The sequence below is a fragment of the Lethenteron reissneri genome, chromosome 8, assembly GCF_015708825.2.
Source record: "Lethenteron reissneri isolate LAM-NWPU_2019-01 chromosome 8, ASM1570882v1, whole genome shotgun sequence".
NCBI lineage: Eukaryota > Metazoa > Chordata > Hyperoartia > Petromyzontiformes > Petromyzontidae > Lethenteron > Lethenteron reissneri.
This window is the reverse complement of record NC_083786.1, coordinates 6,787,479-6,809,135: the sequence shown is the minus strand read 5'-3', so window position 1 is coordinate 6,809,135 and position 21,657 is coordinate 6,787,479. Positions and strand designations below refer to the sequence as shown.

General features: G+C 46.6%; 2 protein-coding genes across 2 annotated transcripts; one reads left to right on the top strand and one right to left on the bottom strand.

The window, feature by feature from the left end:
* Positions 1-7: 7 nt before the first annotated feature.
* PNO1 (partner of NOB1 homolog) lies at positions 8-5,205 on the bottom strand. Its single transcript, XM_061581827.1, has 8 exons — positions 5,062-5,205; positions 4,523-4,816; positions 2,926-3,075; positions 2,278-2,361; positions 2,082-2,142; positions 1,548-1,665; positions 1,044-1,114; positions 8-739 (listed from the first exon to the last, which is right to left on the bottom strand). The coding sequence occupies exons 2-8, from the start codon at positions 4,793-4,795 to the stop codon at positions 672-674; spliced, it is 825 nt and encodes a 274-aa protein (XP_061437811.1). The 5' UTR covers positions 4,796-4,816; positions 5,062-5,205; the 3' UTR covers positions 8-671.
* A 3,401-nt stretch (positions 5,206-8,606) lies between these two features.
* On the top strand, positions 8,607-21,382 carry LGALS8 (galectin 8). Its single transcript, XM_061581926.1, has 8 exons — positions 8,607-8,792; positions 10,589-10,697; positions 11,809-11,897; positions 13,456-13,669; positions 14,824-14,943; positions 16,838-16,926; positions 18,518-18,683; positions 19,314-21,382. Exons 1-8 carry the CDS (start codon positions 8,773-8,775, stop codon positions 19,479-19,481), a joined length of 975 nt encoding a protein of 324 aa, XP_061437910.1. The 5' UTR covers positions 8,607-8,772; the 3' UTR covers positions 19,482-21,382.
* The last annotated feature ends 275 nt before the right edge of the window (positions 21,383-21,657 follow it).

Here is a 21,657-nt window from a genome sequence, read left to right as displayed (position 1 = left end):
CAGTGCATTGTGGATAATAACGTTAGCGGTTTATTCACTCGGTCTCGCGTCGTGAAGCACCGTGGTCGTGCCGACCGTGATCGGCATGAACGCACCACCCTCATCGCCATGGCGCCCGTTTTAGTGAGCACACGTTGCAACCCGTTGTCCACTGCTGGATGAGGGCCTCCCCACAGTGCAAGTTGTGGGGGCTATTTGACCACACTTCCCCACGCGTTGGTCACTGCGTGTTGGCAGAGGGGAGCATAGACGTGGCAACATAGAAGTACAGCACAACAATTGGTTTATATGCAATGCCCCCTACTGTCCACAACATAGCCCCACCGTGGCCTATATTCACCTTGTAGCGTGCACAGCGGTCACCCATCAGAGCGCTATCCAGGCTCAAATCTGCTTAGCTTCGCGAGACGCGATGAGATCGGGCACGTGGCGGGCGATCTGGCCGTAGGCGTTGAAAGTGCGGTGCACGGCCCCAGCCGCATCGCGTTGCGGTGCGTCGCAGGAGTCGTTTGAGAGACACAATCGCTTCCTCACCGAAGAATACAAATAATAAAATAAAACAGAGTCCAAGGTTGGATTCCATCTCCGGAGCGGTATCCCGGGGGATCGTTCCTGGCGCTCCCCCCCCCATCCGCCAATCCGCGATGAAGGCAGCGGACGAGACGCCAGCTTCAGAATCTCTCGGCGGATCTGGTGGCCACGGCACGCAGATTCCCGTAAACCTTCGAGGGGGGGCTCCCTGCAAAAAACACACACGGGGGTGGGGTTGGGGGGCAGGTGAAGCAAGCAGGAAGTAGTAACGTGTACGCCCTGTGGGTGTACAGATTGTCAAGCGGGTTTCCCAATTTTACGATCTCGACCACAACTGCCGCCCCCCTTCCCGATCGTGTTGCGAGCTACGTTTACGCATCATCACCATCGTTTATTATAATTATTTATTCCGCGCACCTCCCATTGCAGTACATCTCGGGGTGACCACGCGGTGTGACGTATGTATGTTGTACTTCTTTCGCACCGTACGTAGCCAACCGTGCTATTTGTACCTAAGATGAGGTTGCATATCGCCGTCCTCGCGATCTTGATGTTCTGGAAGGAGCCGAGGATGTGCACCTTCCTGCGGGAAAACAAACGATGAGAAGTGAAACGCGGTCGTACGCAACACCAAGCGTTGGCCGAAACAATAATACAATGTCTTTGGCAGTGGTGGATTTAGGACGTAGACTATACTAAATTGTAATTAATTGTGTTTTGACGTTAATACTGTCTTGTTTGAAGAGGCTAACTGTTTCAGAGTTAAGTCCAACTAAAATACAAGTCAATCAGGATCTGTGTACACAGCATCTAAGCACAGGTGCATCTGAAGACCCGGCTTGTATAGATTCATCTAGCAACGGGAAAACAGAGGGACTGATGGAGAGATGGACGGACAGCGAGAGATGGATGGACGGAGGAATAGAAGGATGGGCAGTTAAACAGAGGGACAAGACAGATGGACAGACGGATGGGCAGCCAAGACGGATGGAGGAACAGAAGGACAGATGCCTTACGTGTCGGCCAGCACGATGCGGGAGCGCGTCACGTTCTCGATGGTGAACTTGGTCTTGCCTCCCTTGCCTGCAATGCGCCCCACGGCACGGGAGAGGTGGTCTCCCTTCAGTGGCTTCACTGTGGGGGCGGGGGTGGAGGGGGCGGTGAGCGATAGCACGAGTTGATCTAAAAATGCAACGCAAACCAAAACCGAACCGTCCTCGTGGCTACCGACCTTACACATCGAGTCGGTGAGGTTTTAGGCTTCGTCAATGACAAAAACTTCTAAATAACTGTCAAGCACACCATCATCACGCGCAGGCTTGATAGTCATTTAACCAAACAAAATCTATTAGAGAATTGATTATTACGTCTATATTTCACTCTCTCGTTTATATAGATTCGATTTTTTTCCCCACAACAGTTTTGGTTGCTCCATTAGTCAAGAGTCGTTTATCGTTGGCTCAGATCCGATTTTAACACCGGGGCGAGACGAACATCAAAATGGCAGCGGCACCTCTGCGTGCGACCGTGCGCGAGAATTCTGCACTCACCGTCCGTGATGTCGAACGACTCCAGGAAGAGGTCGTCCAATCGCATGAGAGCGAGCGCGTCCTGCGGGAGGAAAGGAATTGCCGATATGAGCCGCCGCAGTTCACACAGCGAAACCGATCACTCACGTCGTCGTTAATGAGCAAGTGGGCGCTGACGCGAGCGGTGCCACCGCCAAGTTCCACGTGACGATCGTACCTCCACCTGGAAGCCGAGCACGAAGGCTCGCACGAAGTCCGCCGCCTTCTGCAGCGCGCCGATATCCTGCGTCTCCTTGCACGTCTGCGCGCAGCACGACACACAGCATAGCGTGAGCGTCGTCGCAAGCTGTCACCAGCTCCCGGCAAACGATTTAGCCGCCTGCTCAGCGAGCAGTAAGAAATGTTTATTTATAACCGGGAGATTTTTTTTTTTACCCAAAGGATTCCCCCCCCCCCCCCTTTGCAGCTATTCAATGAATTGTCATGGTTCGATCCAAGAATGATTTGTCTTGATTTTACGGTCTCATTTGTATTTTAACTTTTGTTGTTCCTAGAATTGTGTTTGCACCGTAAGCCTAAATTCAACAGCACCTGCATAATATCCTAAACAAGCGATTCAATCACTTAATAATCGATTTCACCTACAGATCCTCAGTACCGTTTCTCCTGCAGATTAAAACTGCTGCCAGTCGGCCAAATCAATTTAATCCGGACAAAATCCATGGAAACAACTTCACGTGTCTCGTACAAGGGAGACATGGGACCTGACGTGGGTGGGTACGCGCAAGCGTTGCTTGTCTGCAATTTCAACCCCCGCAGTGTGAAGGTGCATCTCCCGTCACGTCGCGCCAACACGGTCACGCGCCTTCAGCTCCACGTTGCGCGTCTTGAGGTTGAAGCGGATCTGCAACTGCAGGTGCTCCACCACGGGCGTGAAGATCTTCATCCAGTTCTCCTTGAGCGGGGTGAAGCGGTTCGCCGGTACGGGCACCTTGCGTAGCTCGGGGCTGCCGGCCTGTGAGCCGCAAGTGAAAAACACGCAGCAAATCTCGTGTTCTAATAAGTATAACCCGTAAAAACAAAGTTTTTCACTATAAATCCTTTATATGCGTGGCGGCTAGAGTCCTCTCGTCCTCTGGCTTGAGATGGCTGCCACCTATGGGTCAGATGATTTGTCTGCCAGTATTAAGCAATTGGTAATTAAATATTTAATTTGTTTTCCCTAAACAGTGTAAAATTTTGGAAAAAAATTTTCACGAACATTAATTGTCTCGCACAATGAGTCTGTGTGCAAAATGTCAGCTCGATTGGATCACGGGAAATGGGTTAAAAAACGACCGAAAGATTTGCACGGTCATAAGCAAGCAAGCAAGCACGCAAGCGAACTTAATATAAAGGATTTAAAAATGTCACCGGTCATAATCGTCACGCACATCGTCTACTCTTATCCAGAGAGATACTTAGGAGTAAACCCACCCCCCCCCCCCAAGTGTATGAACCAAATTACCACCCGAAGTCGTTGTGGCTCCCAAACCTCGATATTCAAAGTTTAGCTTTTCACATGTGATATGGCCACGCGGCAGATGACTTAATAATAATAATCTTTATTGCTTATCCATTAAAGACACGCCGATTCAAAATATTTTTCTGGAGCGTTCTGCTACGTTGGGCTACGTGAATTATTCGTGTACGGTGCTTTTTTCTGGAATTTTTGCTGTTTTTTTCCCCTGGATTTTCTGTTTGCACTTAGTCACATAGTCACTTTAAGATGTTTTCTTGTTAATGTTTTTGTTTGTTGCGGTTGCACCCGATTCAAGAGCCGAATGGCTCACAGGGCTATACCTAATAAATGAAACTTAAAACTTGGCCGATTCCATGAATGTGAATTGATCCGCAGTGTCAAGTCTGTTCACCAACTTAATAAACTTTAATTACGTTAATGTTTCTGCTCTCGATATGAAGATACGTACTGTGGTTGTTTATAACCAGGTGAGGTCCCTCTAGTGGGGTCATAGGATGCCTTAATTAAAGGCCAGTTAAAGGGGGAGTGGCTTTTGCTGATCACGTATCGAAATGTGACTCACTCCTCAAGCACATTGTGCTGCTTTGTTGCGAAGTTTTAAAATATCAAGAAATTAACTTTGAAATAAACCAGGTCTCCATTGCAATACGGAGTTTTACACCGATTTAAATAACGGATGTGAAGGCTATATTTCCATACAGTTGAATACTTAATAAACAATACCCGAGTGATTTAGCGGGCGAGCGAGTGAGTGGTTGAGTAAGCCAGTGAATCATTCGTGGGTTACTGAATTAGCGAGTCGATGGTGAGAGGGTGAGTTGATCAGTGAATGTGATTGAACGAGTGTGCGGTGTGGGCGAGTGGTCGAGTAAGTGAACGAGTCAATGAGCGATCAAAAGCCAGCTTTTCTTCGGAGAGGGTAAACAGAAGTGTCTCGAACCATCAGTTTATCCCCGGAGATGGGCGGAAAGTTGGGCCTCTTGACCGCCGGCTCAGAGCTCTCGACCCCGGGCGCACTCTGGGCTCCCGAGGTGATCTCCATCGTCGTCGTTGTCGTCGTTGTTGTTTCTGCCTCCTCCATGCCCTCCTCGTCCCCAACCTCGAGCTTTCGCTTGCGGCGGCGTGACGCGCGGCTTCCTTTCCTCGGCTGAAAGTCACCGTCCGCTACCTCTGCCGCCGCCGCCACCGCCGCTGTCGCCTCTTCTATCTCCATGACCGAGTGGCTGTCGTTTCGCTATTGAGGGGAACGGTGAGACGGGGTGAGGGGGGAAGAGTAGCCGATGGTCATCCGGCGATACGAGGCGAGAGTGGAAAGGAAAGTGAGAAGCGAGCCGAGGTGAGACGAGAGAAAAAAATGAAAGCAATCTGAAGCACAGGCGAAGGCAGGGAGGCGAGGTGTGAAGGTGGACGAGATACGAAATGATGCGGTACACGATGCGAGGAGGTGACGAGAGGGCCAGACGCGGGTGAGACACTGACCGTGGCCCTGACCAGACTTGACAAAGACCTCGAGAAGTCGTTCACTGCGCGCTCGCCACGTGCTCCTGAATCACGTTCGTGCGCGCCGCCATGATGGAAAGGCGGGGTCAGGGGGCAGCGCGGCGGCGTGACTTCCGGGTTAACTGCGTGACGTACCGATTCGATTAAAGTTCGGGAATCGATCAGAAAATCGATTGCATTTGGAAAATTGCGGTGCTGTAGCGGCCTCGAGTGGCTGGGAAATGTTTCACTGGAAAAAATTACACAAATTAGTTTGTTGCTATTGCATGATTCCAGTACTGGCATACATTATTGAATTGTATTATTGAAGGGTTTGCCTTGGACTCAATATTTACTATTAGGTAACTATTCATATGCCTATTTAAAAACTGTTCATCACAAAATTTTTTAACGTTTTAAAAAGTATACGTATTTAAGGACTGTTTTTATCACAAAACAATTTTAAACATAAAAAAACTATATAGTATTTAAATCTGATTATCACTAAACATGTTAAATACTAAAAATAAACTATATAAGTAGTTAAAAACTGTTTTTCACTAGACATTTTTTATGTAAAAAATAAGTTTTCAAAACTTAATCAACTCAACATGTTTTAACATAAAAAAAACTATATAAGTATTTAAAACTGTTTACCACTAAACATGTTTATATTGTAATCCTCATCATGCTGGTCCCATGGTGTAAACAAGCGCAGTCTCCAATTGTTAGCACACATTCTCTATGGCCCCTCTATTCACGTGTTATGAAGAAGGACCGTTGTCCGAAACGTCACCTGTTTATATACTTTTTTTTCGATTTAAAGCTTTCGTGACTGCAGGGATTCATCTTCTTGGTTCTTTCGGTAAAGTCACGTAGAAGGGAAATAATAAAATAATAAAAATAAAACATAATAAAATACAATTCTCACGACGTTTCGGCCACAACGCAAGCAGCCGTCCTCAGGTGAAGAAACCATGAGCTGCACGCAGTCCGCCTTCCTTCAACGTTGTGACTCCCCCCCCCCCCCCCATCCTGGACATCGGTGAAGAAGAGCTTTACAGCTCATCGGATTCCTCCAGTGTGCCATCAATATTCTGACACAAACTCTCCACTGAAACCATCTCTCTCCATCGTGGTGACCAGTGGACATCGACGTTCCAATTTAACTCCTCGCAACATTTCTATTTAAAGTTTTCGTGACTGCAGGGATTCTTATTATTGGTTCTTTAGGTAAAGTCACGTAGAAGGGAAGCAATAAAATAATAAAATAAAACAATACATTTCTCACGACGTTTCGACTGCAACACAAGCAATCATATCAGCTGTGAAAACCACAGCAAGACAATTTGCTGCCCCACCGTACGTAAGGGTATTAGTGAGGTGGAGGGGGGTGGTATTGTTGCGAATTGTTAATTTTATTTTATTATTACACGCTTTTTATGAACTGCAAACTTGGTATACTGATGTCATACTGATGATTATACTATATTCTATCATAAAAAATAAAAATATATTTTTAAACATTTTACACGCTTTTTATTAACTCACTCTGTATGTTGTTGTCGTATGCTCAAATATTGTAACTCAATTTTAACCCACTTCCCAATGTGGTATCGACTGCAAACTTTGTATATGTATGTCTTACTGATGACAATACTATATTATATCATAAAAATGTTAAAATATATATTTTTAAACATTGTACACGCTTTTTATTAACTCACTCTGTTGTCGTATCCTCAAATATTGTAACTCAATTTCAACCGTCTTCCCAATGTCGTACCGACTGCAAACTTGGTATACGTATGTCATACTGATGACAATACTATATTCTATCATAAAAAATAAAATACATATTTTTAACATTAATTTTTATATGTTATGTTTCGGCTTGGCTCTAATTGTCCACGCTCAACTGACGTTGGCTGTAAATCACCACAGCCCCTTACGTTATGGCAAGCTTCGGGCCATTAATTCTAGATTTGAAGCTTTCGTGACTGCAAGGATTCATATTCTTAGGTTTTTTCGGTAAAGTCACGTAGGTAAAACATTAAAATTAATCAAAGTAAAAAAAAATCACGACGTTTCGGAGGCAACACAAGCTTCCGTCTTCAGGATGGAGCCGTCACAGCACGACAGCTTCGGGGCCACTTCGTGGAGTCGTGGAGTTCATTCATTACTAGTAGGGCACATTTCATGAAAGCATTTTATTTATTTGTTTAAACTTTTTCTAAATATGACTTTGTTATTTTTGCGCCACTGCCCATGGGTCAAAGCTTGCATCTCCAGCAGCCACGGCACCCAATGAACACCTCCACTGGACGGCCAGCAGACGGCGGTCTCACACCATGCTGGGTCGTCACACATTGAGCAGCAACAACAACATCAACAACAACAACATCTTCATCATCATTACCACGTCGTCGTTACATCACCACGACCACCACCATCGGGGTAGCATCGCTGCTTCCTGACACGTTGCAAACGGCGGCAGGAATTGTTTCTAACAACGATCGCTTGTTATTATTCTTCCGCTTAAGAGGGTTCATTGTTCATCATTATCGTCATCATTATCATCGCAAGTAAATATGACTTAAGAAGAACGTAAAGGTAATGCTAAGTGTAGAGTTTGTTCATAACGACGGTGTTGACTTTAGGAATGTAGCCTCCTGTTGTCATCAATAATAATTCATCGTCACCACCGTCGTCATCATTCTGTCTGAAATCAAACGTGCAGGGACATCGCTGAAGAATTAAGACGACAACTTGTATCTCTGTGTGCCACTTGCTTAATGTATACGCACATCGTGTGTGTGTATATCTCCTTTAGCCGCTAATTGTATCGTTATTAATGAGAGGGCTGTAGAATGTGAGGAGCGGCAGCAGGAGACGTGACTTGGAGACAAAGACCCCCTTGGCGGCACGAGAGGAGGAGATTGAATGGATCCTTGACGCTTCTGTGGATTTATTCTCTTCCTACAGCCAGCAGCTGACGACAGCAGCAGGCAGACCTCGACATCAACAACAACAACAGCAGCAGCAGACAGACAACAACAACAGCAGCAGGCAGACCTCGACATCAACAACAGCAGCAGCAGACAGACAACAACAACAGCAGCAGACAGACCTCGACATTAACAACAACAGGATCAGACAGACCTCGACAACAACAACAGCAGCAGGCAGACCTCTACATCAACAACAACAGCAGCAGACAGACAACAACAACAGCAACAGCCCTCGACATTAACAACAACAACAGCAGCAGACAGACCTCGACATTAACAACAACAGCAGAGACAGACCTCGACATTAACAACAACAACAACAGCAGACAGACAACAACAACAGCATACAGACCTCGACATCAACAACAACAGCAGACCTCGACATCAACAACAACAACAGCAGCAGCAACACAATCTGGTGTAGCTGGCTACTCCTTCTGCTGCTGCATGGTGGCCACAGAGGGCAATGATGAGGAAGAGAGACTCAGCAGAGAGGGTGAAGACGAGTCTATAACAATATAGTAGTCATCCACTGCTCGGCGTGTTGACGGAGGCCGTCATCCAGCAGTGGAGCGAGTCACGTGGGGGGCGACTACAGGGGGCGACTACAGAGGGCGACTACAGGGGGCGACTACAGAGGGCGACTACAGGGGGCGACTACAGGGGGCGACGTCGTCGTCGTCGACTACAGACGCCGCAGATGTGCAGGCGGCAGGCGTGGTAACGTCAGCAGCAGACAGTACACACAGAGTGATACTATAGACAGTATATAGTGATACACATAATGATACTATAGACAGTATATAGACAGTACACAGAGTGATACTATAGACTATACACAGAGTGATACTATAGACTATACACAGTGATAATATATACAGTGATACTATAGACAGTATATAGACAGTATATAGTGATACTATAGACAGTATATAGACAGCATACAGAGTGATACTATAGACAGTATATAGTGATACACAGTGATACTATAGACAGCATACACAGTGATACTATAGACTATACATAGTGATACTATAGAGACAGTATATAGTGATACTATAGACAGTATATAGACAGCATACAGAGTGATACTATAGACTATACATAGTGATACTATAGACAGTATATAGTGATACACAGAGTGATACTATAGACAGTATACATAGTGATACTATAGACAGTACACAGAGTGATGCTATAGACAGTGTATAGTGATACTATAGTATATAGACAGTACACAGTGATACTATAGACAGTATAGAGTGATACTATAGACATCCTGGACTGCATTGACAGCACAAGGTGAAGACGGCTGCTGCTGTTGTGGCTGTAGACTGTGGTGGTGGTGGCATAGTCGGACGGGACAGCAGACAGAGTGATACTATAGACAGTGTATAGTGATACTATATACATCATACAGAGTGATACTATAGACAGTAAACAGAGTGATACTATAGACATCATACAGAGTGATACTATAGACAGTACACAGAGTGATACTATAGACAGCATACAGACATCATACAGAGTAATACTATAGACAGCATACAGACAGCATACAGAGTGATACTATAGACATCATACAGAGTGATACTATAGACAGTACACAGAGTGATACTATAGACAGCATACAGACATCATACAGAGTAATACTATAGACAGCATACAGACAGCATACAGAGTGATACTATAGACATCATACAGAGTGATACTATAGACAGTACACAGAGTGATACTATAGACAGCATACAGACATCATACAGAGTAATACTATAGACAGCATACAGACAGCATACAGAGTGATACTATAGACATCATACAGAGTGATACTATAGACAGTACACAGAGTGATACTATAGACAGCATACAGACATCATACAGAGTGATACTATAGACAGCATACAGACAGCATACAGAGTGATACTATAGACATCATACAGAGTGATACTATAGACAGTACACAGAGTGATACTATAGACAGCATACAGACATCATACAGAGTGATACTATAGACAGCATGCAGACAGCAGACAGAGTGATACTATAGACAGTACATAGAGTGATACTATAGACAGTACATAGAGTGATACTATATACAGCATACAGACATCATACAGACAGCATGCAGACAGCAGCAGCAACAGCAGCCTATCGATTTGAGATTGATTAGTATCGCTTACAGGCAGCATACCGGACTTATACAGTACGTGTCACATGTCACAGGCGTATGCCTTTTTAAAATGTACGTTCGCGACATTATACACATGATAAAGTACTGCAGGTGAGACAATATCCTATAGACTGTAAGCAGTATTAGTGTAGTCGATACTAAACACAGTATATATACTACAGACGAGGTGACCAGATCATTGTTTAAAAGACTACAGTATTTAGTATAATATAGTAGTATAATGTCGTTCCAGACTACAGTGTAACGAGAGGGAATGCTATCAAGACATTGGCCTCTATATCCTAAGATCTCCACTCTACATTATTAACTCTATGGGGGTGTACAGGACTCCAGACTGCACCGATAACCTCGTGGTCAGCATGGAGCAGGAGCCGTGGATATTGAAACTGCAGCCGGCATCAGCTGATGAGGCCCAACCCTCGGTGAAAAACCCGGTGGGTGACTTATCCTCGTCCACCCTGAGTAGTCCACCTTTGTTCACTGAAGGGCATGGGATTGCTTCCTCCACCTCTTCATCTGTCTCTTGCCATCAACAGCACAGAGCTTCGTTCATTGACTCAACAGATATCTTGGTGTCGGCTCTGTCTCTGATCCACGTTTTCACATGGGGCTGGGAATTTGTAAAGTGGACAACCAACATTTATCTTCTAAGAGAGAGAGAAAAGTTTGTTTAAAAATGCTTAAATATTATTATGTTTCCCCATTGTTACACGACTTAAATGGGCCTTCATTATACCCACATTTCCTCCTTATAACCATTGAATTACTGCATGTGACAACACGGGCCCTGTCTGAGTTTTGTGAAACTTTGTAACTGAAATTAAAAACACGCTCGTGTTATGAAATGGACCCGGTCAAACATTAATTTCACGTTAACGCGGATTTATTCTGTAACGGTTGTGAAAGTCAAGATTTTGTTATAAAAATAATTTATGCTGAAATTTATTTCAGTGTCCATGTGGGGCAGATTGCCTGGCAGCTTGCTCCTCGTTCCGCACTTATCAGGACTATTCCTGGGCCATGGCCATGGGTCTTTCTTTCTTTCTCACCGTTTGTTTAATCTCTTTGGTACAGATGATGGTGACGGTAATAATGGTGGGATGATGGTGGTGGTGCTGTTTTGGCTCTGATGGGTCCCTCACGTGGTCTGTTCATTTCCTTGTGAGCATAAGTGCTGAGATGATGGTGATAATCTTGATGATTATGGTAACGGTGGCTCTGTGTTGACTTGTTAATGGGTCTTCCGTGTCGAGTGTTAATCTTTTTGATGCAGGTGATGGTGATAGCAGTGCAGGTAATAATGATAGGATGGCGATGATGATGCTTGTTGTGTTGGTTCTGATGGATCTCCATTGTCACTTGTTCATCTGTTCGGTGAAGATGGTGATGATGGTGGTGATGTTGGTACTGAAAAATGCCTGTAATGGGTCTCGTGTCGTTTTATAATTCCCTTGTGAGCATAAGTGCTGAGAGATTTGATGATGATGCTGAAAATGATGGTATTGATGACTGTCTCTTTGCCCTTTGTTCATATCCTTGGCGCAGTTGCTGCCGTTCCGCATGAGCATCTATGAAGGCTTCCAGGTTGGGAAGAGCATCACTATCGAGGGCTATGTGCCCATCAATGCGGACAGGTAACTCACTTGGTTTTTAGGGGACCCCGCAATCAGCCCAGGCCACACAGCCCACAGTCTAAACCAGGAGGGCCGCAGGCCGTGGCATGCATCCCGTGCAGGAAAAATGTTGAATGCGCGCGGGGGAACGTGGGCGCCACAGTGTGGCAACAAGATCCACTAATACGCAACTTGAAACAAACGTCGTACTAATGCGGTGTTGACTAGAGGTGTGGTCGTATGGTCTCTGTATTGTGGCCTTTGTAACCTGGTGGAGGGGAGGGAGATGCTCAGGGGACTATGGTCTTGATTGGGTGGCTGCCATGCCAAATAGGTTAAAGAACTCTTGGTCTAAACCCATAAGTGAGAATCCACAGTCTAAATCAGGGGTGGAAACCTTTTCTTTACTGAGGGCTGAATAGGACTTTCAGATGTTTTTGGCAAAACCCAGACATTTACAGATTTCACAGCAATCCTTCTGAGCATGGGGCAAATCCCACACGACTCAGTCTAAACCGATTCCACATTCCTCTTGGTTCAAACCTAAACTTAAGGCCAATCAACGCACTGTAGAGCTCCATCTAAATCCAGCTCATGTGACACATGGCTTATTCTAAACCCAACTCGCATTTTTCATGGATCTTTCTGCAGGGGTCAATTTAAATTTAGACCACGTGCCTCCAAAACTGAACCCTACATTCTAACCCAGATTATTTGCACTGGGCTCAATATAAACCCAGCTACATTCCCTCAAGACCCAAGAACTTTAGTCCAAGTCCAGTTTAGTCTCACTAATCAAATCTAAATCTAGCTCACATTCCACAAAGATCAATTTAAATCCAGCCCATGTTGTGCGGGAGCTTTGTTTGAATCCACGTCACACGCCCCAGTGTTGAAACATAAGTCTTAAGGGCTTCATGGTGCTTAGTGGAGAGGGTGCGGTTGCTGAGAGAGAGCAAAGCGTTGTGGTGAATCGTGTACCCTGTACTGGCCCCCGGTTTTCAAATCCGCTGGCTTCTGCTAAGCTGACAATCGTCTAGTAATTCCTCCAATTATTTCATCATTCTCTTCGAAATGATTTTCGGAGGTGGCGTGTCGACTGAGACAGCTTCGGTATCTGGTGGAGGGTAGAAAGGATGGGAGTGAAGTGTTTTGGCACCAGTAGCTTAGGCCTCGATGATACCTTGATGACATTTTTATCCTGCTCTTGCTTGATCTTCTTGACAATTTATACGTGTGATGAGAGGCTAATGAGTTTGTAGTTCTTCACGCACAATTAATCACCCTTCGATCCCAACCCTGACACCTGTATATTTGGAGTTTGCATGTTCTTCCTGTGGTCGTGTACATTTTTCTCTGGGTCCTCTGGTTTTTCCCTTCCACATTTAAAATCAACATGCGTTTCGATTACTGTATTTGGTTCCACACGATAAGCCACTTCGTTGAGCTTCTGTAAAAGAGCTATGCATAGCTCAGCGGGCCTTACCTGGGGAAATAAACAATAGTTTTAGCTTGTATGTTTAGTTTCGCGCGATCTCTGCAACCCAAACGGCTTTGCCTGGCGCCATCCCTGCCCCAGGTTCCACATGGAGCTGCAGATCGGCTCGCACATCCGCCCTCACGCCGACGTCGCGCTCCACATGAGCGTGCGGTTGGGCAGCGGCTGCGTCGTGTGCAACTCGATGTGCGCCCAGCGCTGGGGCCGCGAGGAGAAGACTGGCGGCAGCACCGGCCCCTTTGTGCGCGGCCAAAACTTTGGCGTCACTTTGATCGCCACCGAGGAGGAGATCCAGGTGGGAGGGGGGCAGCCGCCGGGGTCTTGAGCGGTGGGGAGCTCCGTGGGTGGGGGCGGCGATGGCGGCGTGTTGGGTTGGAGTGCCCAGGCGCATCTCTGGTGGCCGGTGTTCATTTTGTCAGAGTTTACTATTGCAGTCGAGTCCGAGTCTGCGGAATTCACGGAGCCGTTCTCTTGTTCAGAGTGTGCTCTAGCTCACAGAAAGTCTGAGCTTGGAATCTGGAGCGTATGTCAGTGTAGATGAACTTCCGCGATTAGGTTTGCGGTCCATTATTGGCATAGGGGTTACGCGAGGCTTGCTTGCTTGCTTGCTCATTGCAATTCCGTCTCTGATGACGTGACTAAGTTATCTTAGTATGCATCTCCAAATCCACAAAATTCGTCTTTTCGAGCTTTGGTCTTAGCCGTCGTCACACTTTATGAATTTTGTCCACTCGTAGTCAACATGGACTGTGATAAAAAAAGAATGCTTCATTGACAAATATTTTAGACGCAAATTTTTGTCATCAACCCTGCTGGTGGCTGAACTCTTAGCACAGCCTGGTGGTTTCTTTTCCGGTGTTTTACGTGAAAAAGAATGCGGTCGTTTCAAGCTGAGAAGCCACAATGGTTTTTTGGGTTTGTGGTTATGTTGGTTTACGGTGACCAGGGATATCCTAATTTCTCACTGCATATTTTCCGGGTCGCTGGTTCGACCCGAGTAGGTGATACGTGACTGGTAGTAGCTGCAGCCCGTAGCGGAGGTATACAGGATATGGTGTGCCAGGTGGGGAATATTTTCTGGGTCGGCGATCTGGACAGACCAGGTTGAACATTAGCCCTGGTCATTACACCTCATCGTATTTCACTTGCTCTTGTTCATGTTGAAAGATGTGCACGAGAATGTGACGTCACCGAGCAAACTTCAGTTTGGTGCCGAGTTGCGCAACTTGTGCTCGTCCGTGACAGTTTGTATGCAGGTGCCTTGTTATCGGACCTTGAAAGACATAGATGGAATTCTTAGCTTATTTACACGGGCATACATCGCAGTGTGATAACTGCTCCACTATCGCTCCACTCACACACATCCGCACGCGCACACACGTGCACACACACACCCATGCGCGTGCGTGCACCCATGCGTACGTCCCGTGACCTGCACTGCCCGTGCAGGTTGTGTCGGCCGGGCGGCCGTACATCACGTACAAGCACCGCCTGCCGCTGGCGGACGTGGACACCTTCCACATTTCCGGCCCCGTCACTGTGTCCAGCATCCGCTTCTCGAGGACACTGGTACAACTCCAATCCGTCCGTTTGTCGTTTTTTTGTCAGTCCCCTATGTGTGTGTCTGGTCTAGTCGGCTGGCTATCCAACCATCTTTGCCTCTCCTGATCTCTCTGATTTCCATCCATCTCTCTGCTTGTCTGTCCATGTATTTGTCGAGTCGGCCAGACGTCCATCCATTCATTCATTCATCCAACCATCCATCCATTTATGTCCATCTGGTTTTCCAAACAACCATTGGATCCAAACATCCAGCAAACCGGACAGCAGCCTGACTGAGAGAAAAATCGGACAGACAATTGTCATTAGACATTGGGTGGAGTAGTGGTGCAGTGGTTGGCGAACTATACTTCGAACCTGGCAAGTCGCAGGAATTTCCAGACTCCAGTTCTCGCAGCGTCACCTCCCTACGGGCCACCATTTCAGCTCGGCCAACGTTCACTGCGAGGAGTGTGCGACGCACACGTGCTTATTGATTTCGAGAGCCACACAGTGGTGGTTGGGGTGGTTAGCTCAAATACAGTACTGGGGTCTTGGAATGGCGTAGATAACCGGAGAGGCAAGGTGTGGGGTAATTATTAACGAGACACTCGGCTGGGATGGGTGGCCACTCCTGCGCAGGAACCCGGCCTCGGGGTGGTGGTAGAGCATATTCCATTCAGCACTATTTTTTTCTTTCTACAAACACGCTTAGCTGAGGCTATCTCTGCCAGGCTGCCCTTGAATGAGATTTTTTGTTTTCGTGTGGGAGAGAAAAATTTTTCCCCGTGAAAAATTATGAAGTGCTTTGCTGCCACGTGATATATTTTTTTTCTTGGGCGTTTTGCCGACGAACGCTGGCACTGTTTATGCCACGTGTCCACGTGCGATTTTGTGTCTTTGTGTATGCCTCATATTTATTCATCTGTTTTTTTTATGTTTTCCCATATATACAGCATGTTTGGTGCCTGGGTACTTGTGCGTGTGCCTGTGAGTCTATGTCTCAGTACGTGTCCCGCTGCGTTTGTGTGATGCCTTCGTGCCTGTGCTTTTATGTGTGTACTGTGTTCCATTACATTCGTGTCATTTTGTTTCTATATGCCTGTTGTGTTTATGTTTACATATACTTACCCGTGTCTCTGTGTGACTGTGTCCAGTATATATGTATGTCCATGTGTCTCTGTGTGTCTGTGTATCTGTACAATGGAGCACCAGGTGGCTAAAACGCAGCAAGTTGGCTCAGTAAGGAGTACAGGTGGGGCACCTGCCAGTCATCTAAGTGGACCCATAGCACCTGGGTGGGTCCGATGACCTTCCAGCAAGCTTTCAACAATTTACGTCACCTCAAAGTGCACCTAGACTGGCACAAACGCCGTTGTGACGTCACCTCCACTTAGTGGCGAACGGTGGTTGTTGCTGTGTATCTGTGTGCCTCTTTGTGTTTGTGTGTCTTTGTGTCTGAACTTGTGTCTGTCCACCAGTATATTTGTGTCACTGTCTCTCTCTGTGCCTGCCTGTTGTGTTTGTGTCTATGTCTTTCTGTTTATGTGACTGTGTTTTCCCGTACGTCTAACTGTGTATCTGTGTGCCTCTTTGTGTTTGTGTGTCTTTGTGTCTGAACTTGTGTCTGTCCACCAGTATATTTGTGTCACTGTCTCTCTCTGTGCCTGCCTGTTGTGTTTGTGTCTATGTCTTTCTGTTTATGTGACTGTGTTTTCCCGTACGTCTAACTGTGTATCTGTGTGCCTCTTTGTGTTTGTGTGTCTTTGTGTCTGAACTTGTGTCTGTCCACCAGTATATTTGTGTCACTGTCTCTCTCTGTGCCTGCCTGTTGTGTTTGTGTCTATGTCCTTCTGTTTATGTGACTGTGTTTTCCCGTACGTCTAACTGTGTATCTGCGTGCCACGTGTCTGCGTTGTTCCAGACCGCCCCGTGCTCTGCACTCATCCCTGGAGGATTTACAGAAGGGAAAAGCGTCCTGGTCCGAGCCACGGTGAAATACAACCCGGACAGGTGAGGGCTCGCCTTTACGCTCGTCGAGTTGCGATAGGTTTGCCGTAATTTGATGGTATAGCTGTCAAAGGTGCAGGTGGTGTGGCTGCACCGGGGTCCATTGGCCCTCGGGTTACCTGGGTGGGTCAGGAATCAGCCTCGGAGCCAGCCAGCTCGCTAGAGACACCTTTTGACACGCGGCTGAATTGCAGTCACAGAAAGTCGGCGCAATCATGATAACATTGACCTCGCTTGAGTATCGTACACTGCTTCGGATTTGTTAAAAAAAATTCTACACAATATTTCCTCGGTCTGGATTTACTTTTTGCAGTCTATTTTATGTCTTAACTACCTTTCTGTATATTTTTATATCTGTGTGTGTACCCTTTTGCCAGTCTCTCGGCTGTTTCATCTGCTTCCCAGTTTTCAAATAACCTCGTTCATTCATGGCCTTTTCTACGGTCATTTGTGAGTGACAGTAAAGGAAAGTATATTTCCTCACGAAGCTTGAGGCTTGGGTAAAGGTTTGCTGGCTATAGTTTGTATTTGCTGATCGGAACTACACGGTCAGAATACAAGATAAACCCAGCAGCGCGACCCACTCTGGTGACACAGGTGATGCGATCAGTGCTGGCTTGTCTCACATGGTCTCATGATCCCCCCTGCAGGCAGAAGCCACTTGTATTAACGGTAAATGTGCAGCCCTTACGTTTGCTCGCATTCGCCACTGCTGGTTGAAGGGCCTTCACTAGTAGTGGGAGCTCTAGAGGGTATTTGGCCTACTCTTTCACGCTGGCCAGATGTCTTTGTATGTATGTATGTTGAACTTCTTTTGCACCGTACATAGCCAACCGTGCTTATCGGAGGTCTTGAGAGAGGTGGGGGGGGGTACCCGCAGCTTTACCCCACTCCTCACCACCTGCCAATTGACTAACTCTGGTGGTGTACCATGTATACTGCTGCGTGGACTGGGGTGGGGGAGGTAGGATTCAAGAAACTTGCACCGTTGTTGTACTGCCAGACCGGGAGGTCGAATTGAACCAGCAATTTCTGAATTCCAAATCCAGCATGCACGAACAAATTGCACCAGGGCAGCATCTCGCATGTGAGTTGTAGCATTCATTGCAGGAGAGAGCCTACTGAGACAATGCATCTTGTAAATAACACTTTGAATAAACAAGGCACTGAAGTACAATGGAAGGGACCCATGACATGGTACACAGTACACGTGCTTATATAGGTAAATCGCAGCGAGTTGGCACAGTGGGCAGCACTGTGCCATCTCGGTCAAGCCGTAAGAGCTGGGTCTGTCCCGTGACCTCCTCCTGCCAGTCACGTATCGGCACTTCACGTGATGGCCTCAAAGTTCACCTAGCCTCACACCAGTGCCGTGGTGATGTCACCGCCACTTAGGGGCGAATGTTGTCTGTTATTGTTTACGTAAATATAATGCTGATAACGATTATTTTAAAGATTTTGATGGTAACAATGTAAAGGTATTAAAGATAATGTCACTGCTTATGACATTAATAACGATGGTTTTGATGGTGATGACGTTGATGGATCTCTAATTGTGTCAGTGTTGATGACAACAACAATGATGATGATACAGGATAATGGTGAACCTGGGTCAAAGCACCGGGCCCGACATCGCGCTTCACATCAACCCACGCTTCCGCAAGAAGGAGTTTGTGCGGAACTCGCTGCTGTGCGATGCCTGGGGCGAGGAGGAGAGGGCAGCAGACACATTCCCTTTCTACCCGGGGAAAGAGTTCAAGGTAAACACGGACAAGGTTTTTCACATAAAGCCAGCACAGATTGGTGGGGCGAATGCTGTTAGCGAACACCTATGGAGCCTGGAAAGGTGCTTGATAAAATGGTGTGGCTAGCACCATGCCTGGCCACCTTTAGTCTCTCCCTTGTTGATATGTCCACACTGTACCAGGTACTAATTTTAGTTGACCTGGGGCATAATTGGTTCAGATATCAATCACCGCTATTGTTAGACATTTTTGAGAGTCGAGGTCGCCAGGTTCATTGCGGTCTACACCAAGCGCTGCACCACCACCACTCCACGGAAATGCATACGCACGTGCAGACACAAAGACAACGACCCACGTGGGACGAGCTATGTGTTATGTGCGCGCCTATTACAGCTGGCAAAGCACAGAGTGGGCAAAGCGCCCAAGTCTTCAGTCGCCCATCTGGCATCATCATCTCGTTGTGCATTTGTGTTTAGGTTTAGTCTCGCAGCGCATCCACCCACCCCCTCGAAAAAATTACATCACGGAACTACTTGTGAAGTCAATTGAGTCAAACGCTTTATCGAATGTCTTTCTGAAACCAGGGTGTTTAGCAGCCCTACTCAACTACCTACGGGCCCTTTCTTGCTCCCCCCCCCCCGACAGATGCTCATCCGCTGTGAGCGGGGCCACTTTGCGGTGAGCGTGGACGACAAGCCGGCCTTCACTTTCAAGCAACGCATGCTGCGCATGGCGACAGTCGACCAGGTGCGTGTGTCCGGGGACCTCATGCTGCCCGACATCGAGGTGCAGGGAGTCAAGGTGAAGCCCTGAGTGAGGATCCAGTGCACACAGCAAGGGGGAGCCGTGGGGGTGAAGCAGTACTGCCGTCCCCACCTAACGTAGCCGTGACCCTTGCCTAATACTGCCATCCATCCTCACCTCGCATGGTCACCACACCGAATGAGCACAGTCGCCACCCTGATATAGCATGGCCACCACCTTTACATCCTGTGACCATCCTCACCTCCCACAGTCACCCGTGGAACACATGGCAGCATGGGTAAGAGAGGGTGAGCGCGGGTGAGTGGTTGAGTGGGGCAGGAGAAGATGTTTGTAGTGGATTGTGGAGTTGAAGATGGGAAGGGGCTAGTCCATTGTGCATGGGTCTGTCACTGATATGATATGACAATGACTTAAACCACTGTGAAGGTGAGGGTGTATTTCCGACAGGGCCTGGTGTCGCCCGTAAGAACGTGAACGCGAGGTGAGATGTGTATCACCGGCTCCTCAATCATGTGTGTGCGGTTTGGGGAGCGGTTAGCGCAATAGTTAGTGCACTGCAAACCCAGTAACCTCGGTTCAATTACAAACCCAGTGACCTTGGTTCAATTCCTGTTCATGGCCAATGTCAAGGCCAAGAAAGCAGCCAGACGTGGTGCTAGCCAAACCACCCCCCATCGTGCTCTGTGCCGGCCTTGACAGGTGCTCACTAACAACACTTGCTCCAAAAGTGTGTGCGGCTACAAGGCTATCCGGCTATCTGTATATTACTGTACTGTATTATGTTTGCGGTCTGCACGTACAAACGTTGTGATTGTCGGGAACAAACTTCAGTGGTGGCACATGTTAGACGATCGACGTCCTTGGTTTACATTGGCTGCGAGCCCCTTTTGTAAAAGAAGACCTTTGAAATACGACCTAACTTTAAGAGTACTGTAAGCACAGTTTCCTCATTGAAGCAGTTACACGTTAACTTTTGTGAGGGATAGCTGTTTTTCCATGTTTGGTGCTTTTTCTGCCAATTAGCATGTGGTTAATTACTTGCAGGAGGTAGTGAATTGGCACTGCTGCCTGTAAGATATGGGTACACTTGACTCAAAATTACCTGGGGTCGTGTAGCGGATACAACTAAAATACTGATAGTGTAAAACCACTTGTAAATTAGATTAGGGGGGTGGGGGTGAAGATGGAGAATGCACCGCCTGTTTTATTGCTTCCGAAAGTAATCGGGTTTAACTTACAGTCACGTGGGCACCGATTCCTGTGACCCTCGACGAGTGAGGAGCAGCAAACAAAACAAAGATGCTCGGAATATTTTTTTACGTTCTAATTTTGTGCGAGATCGGTGAATCCACAACCCGGATAATCCTCCTGACGGGATAATGGAGATTTGACTGCAAATTTGAATCAAGCTCCAGAGCTCTCTAAGATGAGTAACACAAACCCCGTACGAAACTACAAGCATGGGAACTTAAATGACCGTGCATGATACTTGAAATGTATTGACACTTTACGTGATCCCTTAACCACTTTGAATGCAAATTACTTTTTAAGTAAACACCCATTTTGCGTGAATTTTTTTTTTTATTTAAAGGCCCGATTTGCGTGTTTGTTGGCGAATGGGCACTTTTTGTCCCAACTGTTTTCAAAATGATGAAGGTGTGACGCGTTACAGGTTTTAATGTATGCTGAGCTCATCCCAAGCTACAAGCCTGATTGTTGTGATATGTGAACAACGATACAACCACTATCATACGGTCCGATCAAATAAGTGCCTTCGTGTGTAATTTGTATTAATGTTATCTCACCAATTCTGTATTTTGTCAATTAAATATCACCTCTTCACACAACCTCTCTGACATTGCCCTGCGTGTATTGTATCACCATTTCTTGGCTTTAAAGAGGTTCCATCAACCAGACTTGGGCCACCATATGACTTGGAATTTCAATCAATTGTCTTAGGGGCCGTCCATAAATGACGTCACGCACCTAGGGGGGGGGGTCAGACATTTGTGACGATGTGTGATGAGGGGGGGGGGGGAGTTGAGAAATGTGACGTCACATCAAAATGCGCAACGTTATATAAATATAGACAACACGTTCTACTTAATTAAATAGACTTTTAATAAATGTTTTCTCCCACAACATCAGAGTGCAGCGGCACATGAAATACGCACTACAATGACAATAGTTTAAAGCGATTTAAAGCATGTTTTATTTTCAAAAT

What these genes read in the sequence shown, in the direction of transcription:
- LGALS8 (XM_061581926.1), top strand. Translation starts at nt 8,773, where the DNA reads ATGTGCAGGCGGCAGGCGTG. An exon ending in CCACCGAGGAGGAGATCCAG is followed by an intron (nt 13,670 to 14,823) that starts GTGGGAGGGGGG and finishes CTGCCCGTGCAG; the next exon opens with GTTGTGTCGGCCGGGCGGCC. An exon ending in ACCCGGGGAAAGAGTTCAAG is followed by an intron (nt 18,684 to 19,313) that starts GTAAACACGGAC and finishes CCCCCCCGACAG; the next exon opens with ATGCTCATCCGCTGTGAGCG.
- PNO1 (XM_061581827.1), bottom strand. Translation starts at nt 4,795, where the DNA reads ATGGAGATAGAAGAGGCGACAGCGGCGGTGGCGGCGGCGGCAGAGGTA. An exon ending in GTCGTTCGACATCACGGACG is followed by an intron (nt 1,666 to 2,081) that starts GTGAGTGCAGAA and finishes CCGCCCCCACAG; the next exon opens with TGAAGCCACTGAAGGGAGAC. An exon ending in CGCATCGTGCTGGCCGACAC is followed by an intron (nt 1,115 to 1,547) that starts GTAAGGCATCTG and finishes GTTTTCCCGCAG; the next exon opens with GAAGGTGCACATCCTCGGCT.